The sequence below is a fragment of the Lepisma saccharinum genome, chromosome 11 (genome assembly GCF_977018435.1).
Source record: "Lepisma saccharinum chromosome 11, izLepSacc3.1, whole genome shotgun sequence".
NCBI lineage: Eukaryota > Metazoa > Arthropoda > Insecta > Zygentoma > Lepismatidae > Lepisma > Lepisma saccharinum.
This window is the reverse complement of record NC_139239.1, coordinates 57,849,465-57,867,256: the sequence shown is the minus strand read 5'-3', so window position 1 is coordinate 57,867,256 and position 17,792 is coordinate 57,849,465. Positions and strand designations below refer to the sequence as shown.

General features: G+C 37.9%; 2 protein-coding genes across 2 annotated transcripts in view; one reads left to right on the top strand and one right to left on the bottom strand.

Annotated features, from left to right (window-relative positions):
• Window positions 1-17,583, top strand: part of Sar1 (Secretion-associated Ras-related 1) — a 29,169-nt gene extending 11,586 nt beyond the window's left edge. Inside the window, exons 5-6 of the mRNA XM_083131157.1 lie at window positions 12,771-13,006; window positions 16,619-17,583. Of these exons, the coding sequence (XP_082987283.1) occupies window positions 12,771-13,006; window positions 16,619-16,735 (353 nt within the window). The 3' untranslated portion in view covers window positions 16,736-17,583. The remainder of the gene's footprint in view (window positions 1-12,770; window positions 13,007-16,618) is intronic.
• Window positions 3,296-6,544, bottom strand: LOC145994829 (uncharacterized). The gene is made up of 2 exons (XM_083131156.1): window positions 6,266-6,544; window positions 3,296-5,066 (listed from the first exon to the last, which is right to left on the bottom strand). Exons 1-2 carry the CDS (start codon window positions 6,499-6,501, stop codon window positions 3,662-3,664), a joined length of 1,641 nt encoding a protein of 546 aa, XP_082987282.1. The 5' UTR covers window positions 6,502-6,544; the 3' UTR covers window positions 3,296-3,661.
• Window positions 17,584-17,792: the final 209 nt, after the last annotated feature.

The following is a 17,792-nucleotide window of genomic DNA, read 5'->3' as shown; positions in this document are numbered from 1 at the left end:
CTCTACTTGTGGATAGACTCACGCTTCTGGCACCTCTGGCTATCGTCAAGCTTCATTGCATTACTAACATAGAGGCGACAGAAAGCTGACACTGCCAAACCTCATCATATCCCCTCTCTCCTTGCCCCCCCCCCCCTTGCCACTACTTCAGCTGGATCACCAGGTCTAAACACAAAGAAGAATGTGGGCCTTATCAGTACTAAATCACAGCGTTGAAAGCTTGGAGGAAAACAGCATCGTAAATACCAAGCATTTATTGTGTCTGTCAACTGACCAGCGAACACATGAGCCCAAAGCCCAAACACGTGACATATTCCGAGAAAGGAGGGGGGGGGGGATTTGGAATTTTCGTAAACACGATTGCAGAACCTGTTCTCGACCGAACTGCCAGTGTTTAAACCTCAATATACAAATATAAGTGTGGGAAACCCTCTATAATTGTATCTAAAGCTGTTTGTTGCATATATGCAACCACGGCTGCAAGGGACATACTTTTTTTGTTGCACATATGCAACGGCGGGGGACTAAAGGTTAATCCATACAAATCTTTAGAAAGCGCGCAGTGGAAATTTCCGCCTTATAGGTCTACTTATTTGCTATGGGGCAGCTATGCTAATAGAAAGTACAGATACAACACCTTTTCCAAAATATGCGAGTTTATTCATATTCACATAATGTGCAAGCACCAGTAGTGTACATAAAGAAAGGTGTTTCGATGTTGAACTCGCTGAAATAAACAGTTTCGTGTCGTATCACTTGTGCCAGTTGGATGGTTATTAATTGAACTAAATAATTAATAATGATGAACTAAATCTATTCCTTTACAGTCAAGTCAATTCTCCACGTAGTTTAATGGACGAGAAAGAAGAACAAAATATAATTTTGTGTGTGAGTGCCAATTCGAAACTTAAAGTACTTATCCTTCTCCTCCCATGTCGTGGTTTCTCGGACACCTTCCTAAGGTGTCTGTTTAGAGGAAAAACTACTTTCTCTTCCTGGGTCAGAATCCAAAATGCGCAGCCTGAAGGGCTGCAAGTTCGCACCAAGGTTTCCTTGTTACGTCATAGCGTAACCGATTCTACTGACCTCTGGTGTCAAAATTAAGAATGATTCCATCCCTTCTTGAGTTACCGGAAGTGAGCATGATAATGTCATCCGCATAAGCTATGATCTGGTCTATGTCTGGATGGTCTTGTAGTTTCATAAGCGCAGGCTCCAAGTTAGTATTCCAAAGCTCGGGTCCCAGAATGGAACCCTGAGGACAACCTTTTGACGTGATCTTACTCATTTGTAGATCCGGATATTTGATGCTAATTTTTCTGTTAGAGAAATAACTTTTCAGAAGTAGGAAGAGTGTACCTGGGCAGTTCATATTTTTAAGTGTTTGAAAAAGGCTGGGCCACCACAAGTTGTCAAATGCCCCGGCGATGTCCACCATGATTCCAACCATGTACTTGTTTGGAGTGTTTTGTGTTGTAGACGATAGCAGGCGTAATGCATAGTCAGTGCATTTACCTTTCGTGAACCCAAATTGTATCCCTGATATGGGTTTGAGCAGGCGAAATTCTTTGAGTCTTTTTAGGATAAGTTTCTCGAAGAGTTTTCCCAAAACGTTGAGAAGGCATATTGGTCTGTATGAATTGACCCTGGTTTCATCTTTATTTGGATGTTTCTTGATGATTATTAAGTTTGCTTCCTTCCAGGTTTCTGGGAATATATTCTGAACAAGGCACTCATTAAATAGTTGAGTAATGTAAGGCGTAAGTACTGGGGTGATTTCTTGTATTATTTCCACAGGAATTCCGTCTGGTCCCGGGGACTTCTTCATTTTCATGCTGCTTATTTCGTTTTCTACTTCCTGGGTAGTGAAAGGTAATATTGGTGATTGTGGATATGGCTGGTGATAGATTTTTCTTGTATCCTTATTTTCCTCGCTGTCGTTTTCAGGTTTGTCGTCTGGTATGAGATTCTTCATTAAGAAGTTGATGGTTTCTTCCAAGTCCTTTGTCATATTCGTGTTGTTCTCGTCATTAATTAAGGTGGAAATGGTTTGCGGTTTTTTTATTTTGCCGGTAGCGATTTTATACGGGGTGCCCCATTTATTTAATTCCAGACGTTTTTCGATGAAGATATTCCATTGTTGTGTCTTATAATTTAGTAGCTCGGTTTCGTATTGCTATTCGTATAAAGCATCCACTGCAATCAATATGCTATCCAATTGGTGTGATCATGCTAAACTCAAAATAGCTTCGGAAAAGACTCATTATATTATCCTTAAGGGGAAGTTACAAAGAAACCCTCAAATCAAACTCAGAGAAAGAAATTTAAAAAGAGTAAGAGAAGCTAAATACCTTGGCATTACTCTTCAAGAGAAGATGTTTTTTAACAGACACATAGCCCTGGCAACAACCCAGGCCGAAACAACTATAAACAGTCTAGCCACATTGAGTTCAGCAAACTACAACCTTCCACTATCACACATAAAAACATATCTCATTACCATATATAATTCTATTATTTCCTATGGCTCGCCCCTGTGGGCCATGGAAACCAGTAAACAGTACATTAAAAACAGATTGAGATCTTCACAACGCAAAGTGATACTTCGCCTAATGGGTGCATTCAGAACAACCTCAACCCTGGCTCTTCTCATGATTGCGGGCCTACAGCCTATTGAAATCGTTATTAAAACTAGAGCATCAAAGTATTACTTTAGAAATGGACAAGAGGATGAAATCTATAAACTAATTGGAATACGCCCTGCCACGGTACCAGAAATTTACAACCACTTGTTTAGCATCTGGCAACAGGAATGGACACAAGCTACGCAAGGAAGGAGACTTCACAGCTTCCTTCCAAACATAAAAGAACGACTTTCGATGGACCATTTCCATCCCACGAGAGGTCTCATACATTTCCTAACGGGACACGGTCCCTACGGTCAACACCTAAATAAGCACAACCTCAGACAGACTGATAAATGCTTGAAATGTAAAACCGAGATGGACACACCGGAACATAAAGCCTTCTTTTGCCAGACATCAAACAAACAAATCGAAGATTTAAGACAAAAGCTACCAAACTTCAACACGTACCAGTTAATAAGAAATCCCGAGCACTTTACGTCACTAAACGACTTAACAAACCTGGTGTCGAAAGAGGAACATTCCCTCTTCAAATCCGGCATCACTCACCTCCCCATTCAACCCCTACCTCCGGAATGTAATCTTTCTTCAACAAACTAATATTTTTGGTGTTTCACAGTTTTGAGAAAAATGTCAAAAGTTTTACATATATAAGAATGGTTCAGGTTGGTTAAAATTAATTTTCGCGACAATATTAATGCTTTTACATTGGTTTGAAGTAGATTGCAATAAAACATGAACTCATTTTGCTTTTGAATTTTCTTCTGTGATTGTAGTTTGAAAATTTATTACAGAGATGGGTAACATGAAGAATTTTACATCGTTATTAATAGATACAATAATGTTGATACAGTATATGAATTATTTCTTCAATAAAAATCGTTCTTATTGCTGAAATTTTAGTTTTCATCAAATTTGAAACCATAAATGCATTGCATTAGTATATGGATTTAGAAATGAAACTTCTGTTACTTAGTTGCACAGTTAGTGTCTGTGCTTGTGGTCAAAACTGTTAACTACGAAGAACCGCAAAGGTGTGAGAATGAACAGGGCGGCATCAAATCCATCTGGTGATGTTGAAATTCTGTTGGATAGGGATAAAATGTTTCTGGCATAGCATCAATCTGTGACTTCTGTACAGGTGAGCGATCTCTCTGCATTTGTAGTCCTTTGAGGTAATCATCGTGACGAGCTTTAGTTATGATGTTGAGGTTGTTATTTGAAGGTGGAAATTGGAAGCCACACTCATCTGTTGAGGATAAACACACCTGGAAATCTGGTGGATCAATCTTATGTTGCTCCTGAAGCTGGCCATTTTGAAAAGGAATGTGCATTTTGTATGTAGTTTCTTTCTTCGAGTCCGATACTTCACCATACTTGTGCTGATTCTCAAGGCATTCTCCAGGATGATTCTTCAATTTGTACTCTGAAATAGAGCATATGGCAGAGTTATCTTCATTGTTGACTTTCACTGGTCTGATTGTTGCAAGTTGTTTCCCTGCTTCATCAGCTTGCTTCTTCAAATGGTTTTGTTGTAAAATGACATATTTGTTCATTATTTTTTTTCTTGCAAACTCTGGATGAACATGAGCTTTAATCTTGCCAGTCTCCTCGTACTTCATTCGTTTGTTGGGTGATGAGTCTCTTGATTGTGGATGGTTGAATGTTTCATGTGCAGTCTCTGCCGTGACAATCTTTTGAAAGTTTTCCAAAGCTTCCTCTCTTGAAATGCAGATGGCATTACGTCTTGAGAAATCCTGTTTTGTGTTTCCCTCCAAAGACAGGATCCCTTCGAGCTCTGGCACAAAGAACCAAGGCATGTCTTTAGCATTTGCCATTAAGTCCTTTTCTCCTATTTTGTAAAGATTTCCCACTTTGTTGCGGCATTGTTTCACTCGATGCTGTAGCAAAAAGGCTCCGTGTGCATTTCCTTCAACAGGTTCCAAAGCTTTTGCAGTCTGATTTGCTGTCTTGGTTTCATCATGGTGTTCATCTTTTACTTCGTGAGCATGTTCAGGCACATTCCCACAATTCAAGAGTTCCATGCATGCTGGAGGAATTTCAGTCATGCCCTCTTTGGGAACGAGACGTAGCTGTTTGAATGGGGACAAATTCTTAGCACTGGTGGCCACTTGTTCTGGACTTACATTCAAAACTTCTCTAGGTTGGGAAGCAGAGAGGTTCTTGCTTCTCTGAAGAAGTATGTCTGATGCAGAACTGTTGGGTAATTGGCCCTCGTGGTAAAATAGTACATCATGAGGAGCTGCAGGGCTTGGTTCAGCAGAAGTTAACCTGCCACATTGTTGAGGGGGGCTGAATGTCTGGTGTTGTAAATTATGGACGTTGACATGCTCCTCAATAGCTGATGAAGGAACCTGGAATCTTGGAGCTGCGGGGTTATTTCTTCTTCCTTGTGGAAACCTGGGAAAATCATTAATACTTTACAAAAATAAAATATTGCTAATAGTATGCCACATAGAGATGAAGATTACTCTTCCAAGAAGTGACTATGCTTGCAAATGTTCTAAATATAATGTCGCATGGCAGTTTACTAAGTGATTAAGAGTGTAAGCACACATTTAAGGGGGGGGGGAGATATCAATACTCTTTCTGACACTTAAAATACCTCAATAAATGCAGATTGATTTTCAGGTGATATCAATAACTTGGTATCCATTCATTCTTTAAGACATATGTTTGTTTATCAGCTACTCTCAATTGGTTTACATTCGTAGATTTATATCAGTCTAAGTAGAACAGATTACTAAGGCAGCAGACAACTTCATTTCAAGAAATGAGCAAACAAAGTTGATATTCTTTCAGAGAATGTACATATAAAGCAAATTTTATTGCAGCACTTACTTTCATATGTTGGGGAGAAGCATCCCAATTTTGAAAAGGTAAATAGAATTAATATTGAAGAAAGCATGAAATCGGAAAGAGGCACTACAGTGAATGAAGTAGTGATATTTCCTGTCCTGTTTTCTTCAAATTTAAATATGTAGTTTGTAAATTTTGCCCTGCAAAAAATTACATGAAGCCTGCCCCACTGATTAGAATAATTCAGCATGCTCTGGTTCAAAATCTGGACTTCAGTTTTCCAAAATTTTGCTCCATTTCTAATTGAGTACAAGAATGGTACTTATTCTATTTATTCCTTCATAATATTTTCTCCTTTCGGTGGCCTTGCCATTGGTATCTTAAAGGCAGAATGTGTGATGTTAAAAAAATAACCAAATGGTCCCTAACATGCAATTTCTTAGCATAGAATTTGTAATAACAATAATAATTTCCCATGCTAGTTACTACTTTTAGTAGGTCCCAGGTTCTATTTCCTGTGAATTTTCAGTGATCCTGATCTAAATTTAAGCTGCAAGTCCAGCTCTCACATGGCTATCTGTGCATAAAATGGACTTAAAACAACTGACGTTACAGATATTAGGAATTAGTTTAAGAATCAATTAGATTACAAATCATCTGAAATTGATAACATGAACATTGAGGGCTATCCTGTAGAGTTAATATCTAAGTTCAGTAGAACTGTAAAATAATCTATAATCTGTAGAGTACCAAAATTTGTAGGATATGCATACATATTAGCAAGTTGATGGAAGACTTACCTCTTACTGTTCCGTGCCAGCATGTATTTTCCATTTGTAACATTGATTTTTCCCAAGATCAATAAACGTAGTAGGTTTTCTTTCACAGCTAACATCAATTGATTGTCATCATACTTGCTGCACTTGGCCTGTACTGCTTTAAGGAAGGCTACAAGTGGATCTAAGAAAAACACTTGAAGTTCTTGATAATTTTTCAGGTATCCCAAGATATTTTTCGAGCAATTTAGGTTCTCCATCTTGTCGGCACTGCTAATGTTTGTTATATCATAGCAAGTAATTCATTCTTGTTACATTGTTCCCACAGTATTGTTGAACATTAATTATTAGTTAACAATGTATATGTTTCTTTTTTGACACATGAAACTTCTTAAGACTTCAATCCACTAAAGTTCTAAATTATTACACTTATTGCCTAGTAGTTCACAATTTGATTTTCTGTGCAAGTTCTTATGCCAGCTGAGAAAATGTAATTTCACTTTGCTATTCCTCACAACAAGAGAGTTTCAGCAACAAAAACTCAATTTTTTTGTAGCCCATCTTCTTGTCAGTGCTATATTTTCCCACTTTTCCATGGGTTTGTCAGGCGTGGATCCATGGGGAGGGCGATCACCCCTCCCAACTGGCAGGTTTTTTGATATATTATTATTCCTAATATTTTTGAGAACTCAAATGTTCTTTTATCACACAAAGTTTAACCGAATAGAGAATATGTTTTAAAGTTTGATTTAAGCCCACTTTATGCTCGTGGTAGGCTAATCAGAAATGGACTTACAGTTTACATTTGGACCCAAACCACTGTGCAATATGCCTCAAAAGGAAATCCAGCCACAAGATCCATTGGGAGAAAAGATTTTTGTTTTCTTTGCTTATTCATTTTACTCCTCATATCTGATTGTTCAGTTTACCATTGCAATGGAAGGTGTTACGAAAAAACATACAATAATAACCATCTATTTGACGCCTCCCAGATGACGTAATTGTAATGTATTTGCCATGTAATGAAGGGAGTTCTGGGTTCAACCAAACTGGTTCGGATTCTACTTGAACTTGCAAGTCCAGTCCCAATTAGATTGTTGGTACATAAATTGGACTCAAAACAAAAACTCAAACTCAATAACCATCTATTCCAGCCAGGATCTCTCATTTTACAAAATAATTTATAAGTTAATCTTGAGAACATGGAAATCTGCTTGGTTCCTGCCCAAAGTACTATATATTGTTTATATGAAACAGTGCGAGTCTATGTTAGAATTCTTGGTGAGGTACCTGATTGAAATTCGCCCCTCCCAACTGTAACTTCTGGGTCTGCCACGGGGGTTTGTTGATGATGAAATGACATGTGACATCCCTCTTGACTACACTGCAGCTTGCTTTCCTTCAGTATTATCACCTTTACATGAAATCGCTGACTGGCAACTATGTTGCTTCACCCAGTGATAACATCATCAAAGCATGAGTGACTCAGCGAAGAGAGAGCATCTCTTCTCTCGTCTTCAGGTGAAGAAATTTATTTTTGCTAGTAGTAGGAATCGAACCTATATAGACTTGTGATCCAGTGCTCTAACCAACTACTACACAGTACCCCCTGCCATGGTTAGTACACCAGATTTGTAGTTCGCACATAAAGCAGTACCGTCATCTGCATATAAGTGTTAAACATGATCACAAAGCTGAATAATCACTTTATTATTATTAATTATAAACACACTATTATTGCAATATATTATAACTGTTCTAAATTCAATTTAGATAAACTGTAAATCAATTACTTTAAGATTCATGATTTACAAGACATGTGTTTATTTGATTTGTTGTTTTAAGTCCACTTTATGCACAGAAAGTCTATAATCGGAACTTGGCCTACAGCTTAAAGTGAAATTCGAACCACTATGTGCCTCCACCAGGTATCAAACCTGCGCGATTTGCAAAATGTGTCTGTAATGTCAACACTCAGGTGTTAAAACAAAGATTATTCCCCACCAGGAGCTTTAGAATTTGCAGAAAAGTTGGACATTGCCTGCTGCTAACTCATCCATCTCAAATTACAATGCTAATGTTGACAACTACCAAACTACTCACATGATACTTAATATAGTGAGTTGCCATAGAAGCAAATTCAATAACAGATAAAACTTAAGTGAAGAAAGCAATAAACCATCTCTTCTGAGGTCTGCAAACAATGCAAAAGTTAAGTTCTGAATGCTATGAAACTCGAAATTCTATTTTTGTGTGTACATGTCACATTATTATGTAATCATTGCCTTCTCGAAGGTGGATTGATTTGCTTTATTTTACTTTGCTTTTTTGCCACTTTTGGCTAATAGCAAAGATGAGGGAGAATGAGAGGTGATGAGATGAAATTAATGGAAGCGCAATCACAAATAAAGGCATAACTGAGGGGGCGGGCACTTGCCCACCCAAATTTTCAGATGTTAAGTTAAAGAGAGATGTGTATCAAGCAAGCTTTTTTTTGTGTGTAGTTGAGTAACATCATTTAACTGAAAATTTTCTGAATTTGTATGAATTGTTCAAAACTTTCTTAAGAGTCTCTGTAAGTTCAGAAAGCTGTGAGTGCTCCTTTTTTGCCTCCAAATGCTCAGGACATACATTCGCAACACTACTGGACTGGAAGACTTCAACATGTTTCTGTTTTGTGTACTGAACGAACATACAATATGGGTATCTAGAAAATATAAATAAATTTGACTCTGAAGCAGTTCTTTGTGGGAGAAAACTGCAACTTTATTAGGACCAGAAGCTTCACTCATACTTGTACACTATATATGGTGTGCCATGCATAGGGGAAAAAGTTAAATGCACTAAAAAGGGCAAAACATGCATGCAATATCCATTAAAACATCAAAATTGGAACTAAGAAGATTTTAAAAGCACTCCAGAAAATGTGTATTGTATATTGTGGTCTTCAACCTGTTCAAACGGCTCTGGCACCCACCCAGCATCATATAAAGTGGGTACCTGGAGGAAAGTCTGGGGAGTAAAGGCAGCCCGGGGCATGATGCTGACCACATCATCCCCAGCTCGACCGAGATCAAGAAAGTGTGGGGCCCTAACCCACACCCCCTATACGCCTTCATGGCATGGTGCAAAGCACAGGGGAGCACTTTCTGAGCGAATGCAGAATATACCGAATGTATTCAATTTCGTTAATATTTGGTATACTAACTAAATTTGGCCTTCTAATCACGAATCTGTTGTTAAAATGCGGGGGTCACTTGTGGAAATCGGATAAAAAGGCGATACAAGTTGAATTATTTTTTTTAGAGAATCCACCTTCAACAAACTCAACAACAGGACATCCCTCCTTAGGACTAAGATCACCAAGAGGATAATGAAGCAGAACCTCCCACAGGAACATCAAGAAGGAGACACTAATACAGAAGACAGTGATACGCCAAAACGAAAAAAGGTTACGTCTCCCCGGAGAAAGGCAAAGGATAACACTGCAAGGACTCGACCTAGGAACCAACCGAATTTAACCAAGATTCTTCTTTTTCGTTTCTTTCTTTAATTGTAATCTTACACCCCTTTCTTTATTCTCGTTACTAAACACACTGCAAACTTCTCTCACTGATTCTTGACAATTCTCTATATTTCCACTACCGAACGTACTAATGTACCCGATACTTCCCAGGAAATCCCTCCCTACTTCTTCCCTTCCTGATGATGTCCCGGGTACCAACCGTCGTACCGATGTTCATCCCAGTCCGACCAACTCTTGCTGGTCTCCCGCAAGTCTCCTTGCATCAGGTACCACTCGTTCTTTCATATCTCTTCCTACTATTAATACGTACATCTCAAAGCCAATAATACTCTCACTATCTCAAACATAACATACTAGAACATAGACCCTGCTTAACATTCATAGAATCGTGTTAATGTCCATTCCTCATCTCATCCATCAACACTAATGCACACAACACACAATAAAACTTATCCTAAGAAAACATTACCCACCCAATTACACACTTATGTAATTTCGTATCTGTGATCATAAATAATATTAATGTTAAACACTAACACTTATTTACTTCCTACTATTTCTAACCTTTATCTTAATCTTCTTACCTTGTAGAATGATGTGAAACCAACTTTGTTCAGGAAAACTGAACAAATTTGGTTCTTCACACTGGGACATTCTTGCCAATGTCACAGTGAATTATTGTAATTAAAAAAAAAATGGAAATCAAGGATGAATCAAATAAAAGCGGGGGAATCCGTAAAAAATTCACGGAACTGACGCCCTGGGTTAATTTTCAGGTACCAGGGCATAAGCACATACCTCCGAAAGTAGCTTGACTAATAATAAAAATAATAATCGTTCTATGTAACCATATCTTGTATACTGTTTAGGAAATAAAATTCTTTGTATCTATAAAAAAAATGATTCCATCCATCTGGCACACAAATAAACAAAATGACAGCTCCGCGCGCACTACGGTCCATAAGTGATACCTTAATAAATTGTGACTGCTTGTGTGGAAAGAAGAAAAGAATCGCCATTTCATGAAGACACACAGGGTGTGGAAGTAACAGTTGCATTTCTTGAAATTATCCTTTCACCAAACTCTTCTTGCAATACATCGATAGTGGCATTAGCAGTGTGACATGTGGCACCGTCCTGTTGGAAACACATGTCTTCCAAATCAATTTCATCGAAATTTGGGCAAAAAAATCTGTTAGCATCAATCGGTAACGCTCACAAGTCACTGTAACTGCATCTCCTACCTCGTTTTGGAAATAAAATGGTCCGATGATGCCACCATGCCATAAAACCACACCATACAGTGGCCTTTTGCAGATGCAAGGGCTTTTCGTTAATCTCTTGTGGATTGTTTTCACACCAAAAATTACAATTTTTTTTGTTAAATATCCACTTAACTAAAAATGAGCGTCATCTGAGAAGATAATTTTTTGCCCAAAATTATGATCCGTTCCAAGTTCAATACAATGTCTATTTCCATAAAATTTTGGATAATAACCAAACATTCTTGAAGCATGTATTTAGCCATGATGAATTGTCACAGTACTAAACACAAATAACAACTAGTGACAGTTATAACATTTGAAGCATAGTTGCCAGTTCATTTCAAAATCATATCAGTTATTGGAAAACCCTTTATAATAGTACTTTCTATAAAAACAGTGCCCAATTGATGTGTGTATATATATATATTATGTGCACTGTCAACGTACGAGGTGTGGCTAGAAAAAAAACTGATTCATGTTGCTGTCGACAAGTGTGTCAAGGTCAAGCGGTGCATGAGTGTATAACGTGATATGCTGCCTATCGAATGTGTGATTTTCCTGGGTGCGTGGTGCTCAGTTCCGCTGTAGCTTGTGAACGAAGTACATCTTTGCTCCGTCGGAAAAATGTTGTGTGAAAGTGGAACAGCATATCAATTTGAAGTTTCTTATGAAACTTTGAAAATCCACCACAGAAACTTATGGTTTGTTGAAGGAAGTATACGGAGATGAGTGATTATCACGCGTGCAAGTGTTCGAGTGGTTTCAAAGGTTTAAAGAGGGACGAGAAGTGATCGCGGACAACTCGCATCCTGGACGGCCTTGCACGTCAAAAATGGAATCAAACATTGCAAATGTCTGTGAATTGATTCGAAAAGATCGTCCTTGAGTATTCGAGCTATTGCAAACTAACCAACATTATTAAATTACGGTGCTGACGACCCTTCGTGAGCGAGTAAGATGATGACGACCTGATTTGTGGAAAAGCAGGTCATGGATTCTTCATCAGGGCAATGCTTCTGTCCACACGGCATTGTCAGTCAAGGTTTTTTTGGCCAAACATGGGATCTCAGTGTTAGAATATCCACCCTATTTGCCGGATATCACCCCGTGCGACTTCTTTTATTCCCAAAGGTCAAATCAGCACTGAAAGAAACCAGATTTATGACCATACAATCTGTGAAAACCAAAGCAACTGAGGTCATGAACATGGTTTCAGAAAATGATTTCCAGCACTGCTTCCAGAAATGGAAGATTCATATGGAGTGGTGTATCAATAGTGCAGGGGAGTACATTGAAGGGGATAATGTTCGTATTGTACAAAATAACCACTAAAAGATTTTGTAGCAACAGTCTGGTTTTTTTTCCAGCCACACCTCGTATGTTAATGTGTAATACACATGCATCAATGCCCTTCAGGGTATTTTCAGTGTTTAAAGTTCTCTACATGGCTCTGGTAGTTAGTTGCATATTGATGCCAGGTTCTTATGTACCTATAAAAATTAAATTTTGTATATCAAAGTCTGTAACCCAGTGGGGATAGATTTTAAACTTAGTGTTTATAATGATAAAGTTGTTTTTAATAAATGTACAGGACCCATGACATATTATACTTCTTTTGGTATTATAATAAATATTACTGAGACAGTAATCTGTGAAAGTGACATAACACAACATTTTGAATGTTATAATTTTTAGTGCTAATATAATGTAATATAGTCAACTACATTTACACTTTCAGCCCGACGAGTTTGGAAAGACTACTTCCCAGCTGTAGATGCAATTGTATTTCTCATTGATGCATGTGATCGTGGAAGATTTGTTGAAAGCAAAGCAGAATTGGACTCTCTGCTAACAGATGAGCAGCTGAGTAACTGCCCTGTTTTAATTCTCGGTAACAAAATAGATCGTCCAGGTGCGGCTTCAGAGGATGAACTTCGAAATGTTTTTGCACTGTATGGACAGACAACAGGGAAGGTAAGGAGGAATACAGTAATCGTGTTTATAGTGTTATTTTAGCTGCATATTCTCGATTCATGAGCCAACCTGTGTTGGGAAGTGGTTAGCACAGTGTGAAGATGCACCAGGAGGCCTGGTGTTCTTTGTGAGTGTCACTTCATCAATTCAATCACATCATCTTCATCTTTGCAATGAGCCAAAATTGGCAGAAAAGCAAAGTAAAATAACCTGAATCAATCATAAAATGACCCAAAATAAATCAATCAACTCGTGAGCTCTTGTAGTGTTCTTGAAAGATGCATAGTATACAAAATGTTTGTGCACAAAATCATAAAATGTTAGTAATGAGGTATTTATGTGATATTGAAGAAGTGGTCAGTCTAAATCTGAAACACCATCTAATGTTTGTCTACATTTACATAAATGTTTCACTGTGCCATTTCCAAATGTCCCCAGCGTGAAAAATGCCCTTGATGTTTCTCTATTTTTTTTTGTCAGAATGCCACTTACTTCCTTACCGGCAAATCAAAAAAAGGAACATGGAGTTTGATGATGCAATACCAGTGTGCAACTATGCATTACACCCTGCCAATATCCTAATTTTATTTTCTTCCCATTATGAGGAAATGGGTTAGACAAAGTTTTCTCCCTATTTAGCAAAACACATTTCCCTGGACGACTTTGTTTTCCAGGCAAGTTTTAAGTATTAACTGCACTTACTATTGAAGCTAATGCAGTTTATTTAATGTTATTTTATTACTCTGAAAGTGAATTTCAAATTGCTGTTTCATTGTAAGCCTGGTAGTTGAAATGGAAATATTGACGTTATAGAGCTGGGAGTTAATAAGTCTACAGTCCATTTGGAATTGTGTTAACATCTTATTGCTGACAAATAGTAAATGAAGTTTATTCATGCAGGTAGTGTGTCTATGAAAGTTCTTTACAGCTGGACTGTTTAATAATGCATTTTTTTTTAATACAACCTCTGACAATAAAGTTCGGTGAATGATCCTGAAAATCGAAAGTAGACGAATTCTTAATGAAATCCACCTTACTGTCCTTCGAAGTAGTCCCCTCCCATGGCTATGCACCGTTGAGAACAGCTGTACATGTCCTGGAAACTTTTAGAAAAGTCTTCTTTCGGGATGGTATTCAAGACCCTCGTCACATTCCGTTGGATGTCCGGAATATCCTCAAATCTCTGACCTTTCAAAGTGATTTTGAGGCGTGGAAAGAGAAAGAAATCGAGGATTCAGATCCAAATTTCTTGCAATGCATTGCTACAGAGGATGAGAGCTGGTGTGTGAGGTACGACCCTGAAACGAAATGCCAAAGCATGGAATGGCGTTCTCCTGCATCACCCCGTCGGAAGAAGGTCAAGGCGTAAAACCTGAAACGAAATGCCAAAGCATGGAATGGCATTCTTCTGCATCACCCCGTCGGAAGAAGGTCAAGGCGTAAAAATCACGCATCAAGACGATGCTTATCACTTTCTTTGACAGTGATGGCATGATCCACAAGGAATTCCTGCGGGAGGGAACAACAATTTTTCCGCCTTGGCCTTCTTCCGACGGGGTGATGCAGGAGAACGCAATTCCATGCTTTGGCATTTTGTTTCAGGGTCGTACCTCACACACCAGCTCTCATCCTCTGTAGCAATGCATTGCAAGAAATTTGGATCTGAATCGTCCAGATTTCTTTCTCTTCCCATGTCTCAAAATCGCTTTGAAAGGTCAGAGATTTGAGGATATTCCGGACATCCAACGGAACGTGACGAGGGTCTTGAATACCATCCCGAAAGAAGACTTTTCTAAAAGTTTCCAGGACATGTACAGCCGTTCTCAACGGTGCATAGCCATGGGAGGGGACTACTTCGAAGGACAGTAAGGTAGGTTTCATTAAGAATTCGTCTACTTTCGATATTCAGGATCATTCACCGAACTTTATTGTCAGAGGTTGTATATTATGTGGTATTTAGTGACACATACTGCATCAAATAAGTACAGTGGAACCTCGATTTTACATTCCCGGATTTTAAATTTTCCCACATTATACATTAAAGCTTGATGGTCCCAACATAGCAAAATGTTGCAAAACTTTCCCCGATTTTAGATTTTCCTGCATTTTATTTTTTTTCTGCTTGGTCCCCTGAAAAATGTAAAATCGTGATTCCACCGTATTCCAGTGCTGTTCATGGTTGACCAGCACGTACTGCCAACAATGACAATGGTGTTGGTTATTGTGGTCATTCAATTATATCATGCACAGGTAGTAAAATTTGCTGAATGTGCACCTTATTCATAATATAGATACACTTAGACGTAAGCAACTGACCTGATTCTGAGAATGGTGCCCTCTTTAAGACTAATGATTCTTATTGACGTAGGTGAAAGATTTTGGGGGATTAAATGCTTGTAGCAATGGTGGATCAGAGCAGTTTAGTAGGAACAATGAACAATGGTGGTAGAGATTCAGCGAAGTTGAAGTCTGGGAGCCATGCCACAAAGGTTCCGATGGACAACTGTTGTTAGGCTGGGAAAGTAGTGCACCATTCCTTCCACTAAACCTGTTGTGATGCAGGAGGGATCTACTTGTGTTTGTCGTTAGGGTGACCAACGTTTGGCCATGAATTTAAGGGAGATTTCCAACTTTCAGCATTGAATTTATGAGAGATTTAGTCGTGACAAATTCTGAGCATTTTTAGTGGTCCGGTGTCGCTCCAGCAAAGGTTTATGGAATGGATAATATTAAACAACACAATTAATTTTATATAAGATCACAATAGAGATTTAAAATTTACAAATTTGCATGTTTCTTAGTCCTAAACCATATTAATTTGTCCACTGCTGCTGCAGAACTAAGCATCAAATCGACTATTGCAAGATATGACTTTACATCCACCTGCCTGCCAAAGATCGTGCAGTCAACTTGAAATTTTGTATGGTTCGCTAAACTCGCAAAATGGATTTAAGTTTCATGATCTAGATTGTGAATGGAATATGTGGGAGAAGTAGAATGTGAATATGGGAGCCAGGAAGATACAAAAAGTTAGCTCTAATACAGGAGATCATACAGAAGTGGTCACCCTATTCGTCATTCATGTATTAACTTGGTTCCATCTCTTATATTTGTCCTTCTTTTATAACAAACTAGTGACATTTAGTTAACATTTTGAATACATTTGTGAGAATGCTACAGTGTGAACAAGTAATGTCCTGAGGGTCTAGAAAAAGATATGAGGTCTTCGAAATGTTGGCCACTTCTAGTGGAGGGCTCCAACCTCAAAGTGCTTCTAAACTTTCTTTAGTCATGCACAGGAGTTTGGTATTCCATCACATAAAAAGTGCATGTGTGTAATGTCAGGACCTAGAAGGTGTCAATTACATCTCAGCCAATCAGTTATCAAATAGGGGCAGGAGTATCAATTCGGTGCTGTATGTACAACAATATTGCATGTCCAAGTGGGCTGTATAATAATAATAAAGTCAACCAACCTTTGAGTTGGCGTATTGCATAAACAATAGTACTTGTGTCAGTTAGTCATATTCTTAAATTGCGAAATTGTAAACAACCTTTATAGACACCTGATACTTTTGCATTGTGTAACTAACCAATTTTCCTTGCTTGCAGGGTAAAGTACCAAGATCAGAGCTCCCAGGACGCCCCCTCGAATTGTTCATGTGCTCTGTTTTGAAGAGACAAGGTTATGGAGAAGGCTTTCGATGGCTAGCTCAATACATCGATTGATCAAATATTGGCATAACATGAAATCCAGCTTTTGATGCAGCAGCCATCCAGTTGGCATTGCATAATTTGTTACGAACTACTGGATGCAGAGCACTGGCTGCTGACTGGTTTCTTCAACAAAGCAAAGAAACAGGGTGATTGTTTCTTTGCATCATGTGACTGAAGTGTTGCAATACTGCAGATGTTTAAGAGAACTAAAGATGAACTGGATAATAAAGAATCACGTTTGCTGTGTCAAAAGCTGCTATATTTTAAAGTAATTTCGAGAAGTGAACCCAACTTTTTTTTGGCTGTTAAAAATACATTTCACTTTGGACTGTTGATTTCTGGTCAAGGGTTTTCAACATGCAACCGTACATAGTGTGAGAGTTCTAATTAGTGAATGAGAATACTTTCAAATAAAACAATTTTAAAAAGACAAAAAACTTGGTGTTCTGTCTGTGTGGTTTTGAGTTTGAAACCTAAGTTACTGAAGCTTTAGCCAACATGTAAGTTCTACATTCGTGACTACTGAAAAAAATATATCAAGGCTAAACATTCATAGCATTAAGAATTCAACTTGTCTGTTGAAAAATATAGACTAGGACTATTTCTAGTGAATGGCATTGTGACTGAGTTAAGCTGAATGTAATCATGCACACTTTGACTAATATAAGAATAGAATGAGTGAAGTTTCTAATTTAATGATTTGTACTATTTGGAGAGAAAAAAAAATGTTGTGTACAGTAATGCCTTATACAGATCTTTTCGTTACATGTTTCTTAATTCTGATTAAATATAAATTGATAAATGTTTGCTAAGGTTTTTGTTTTGTAATGGGCTAATAAAATGGTTATTATGTATGTTAATATTATAGTGTGTTATTCCTAAAATTTTTAAAAATAAATATTTCAAAATTATCGATTTAAACCTAAAAGTTGATTTTTTTTTTTCATCAGAGACCTGTGTGTATGCATGTGCTTTTTTAAAAGAAGAAACTTGTTTTTCAAATGTGAGAATCGGATGAAAAGTGCTAGGACTACAGCCATAATTTCTAAGGATTCTGAACATGCAGAGA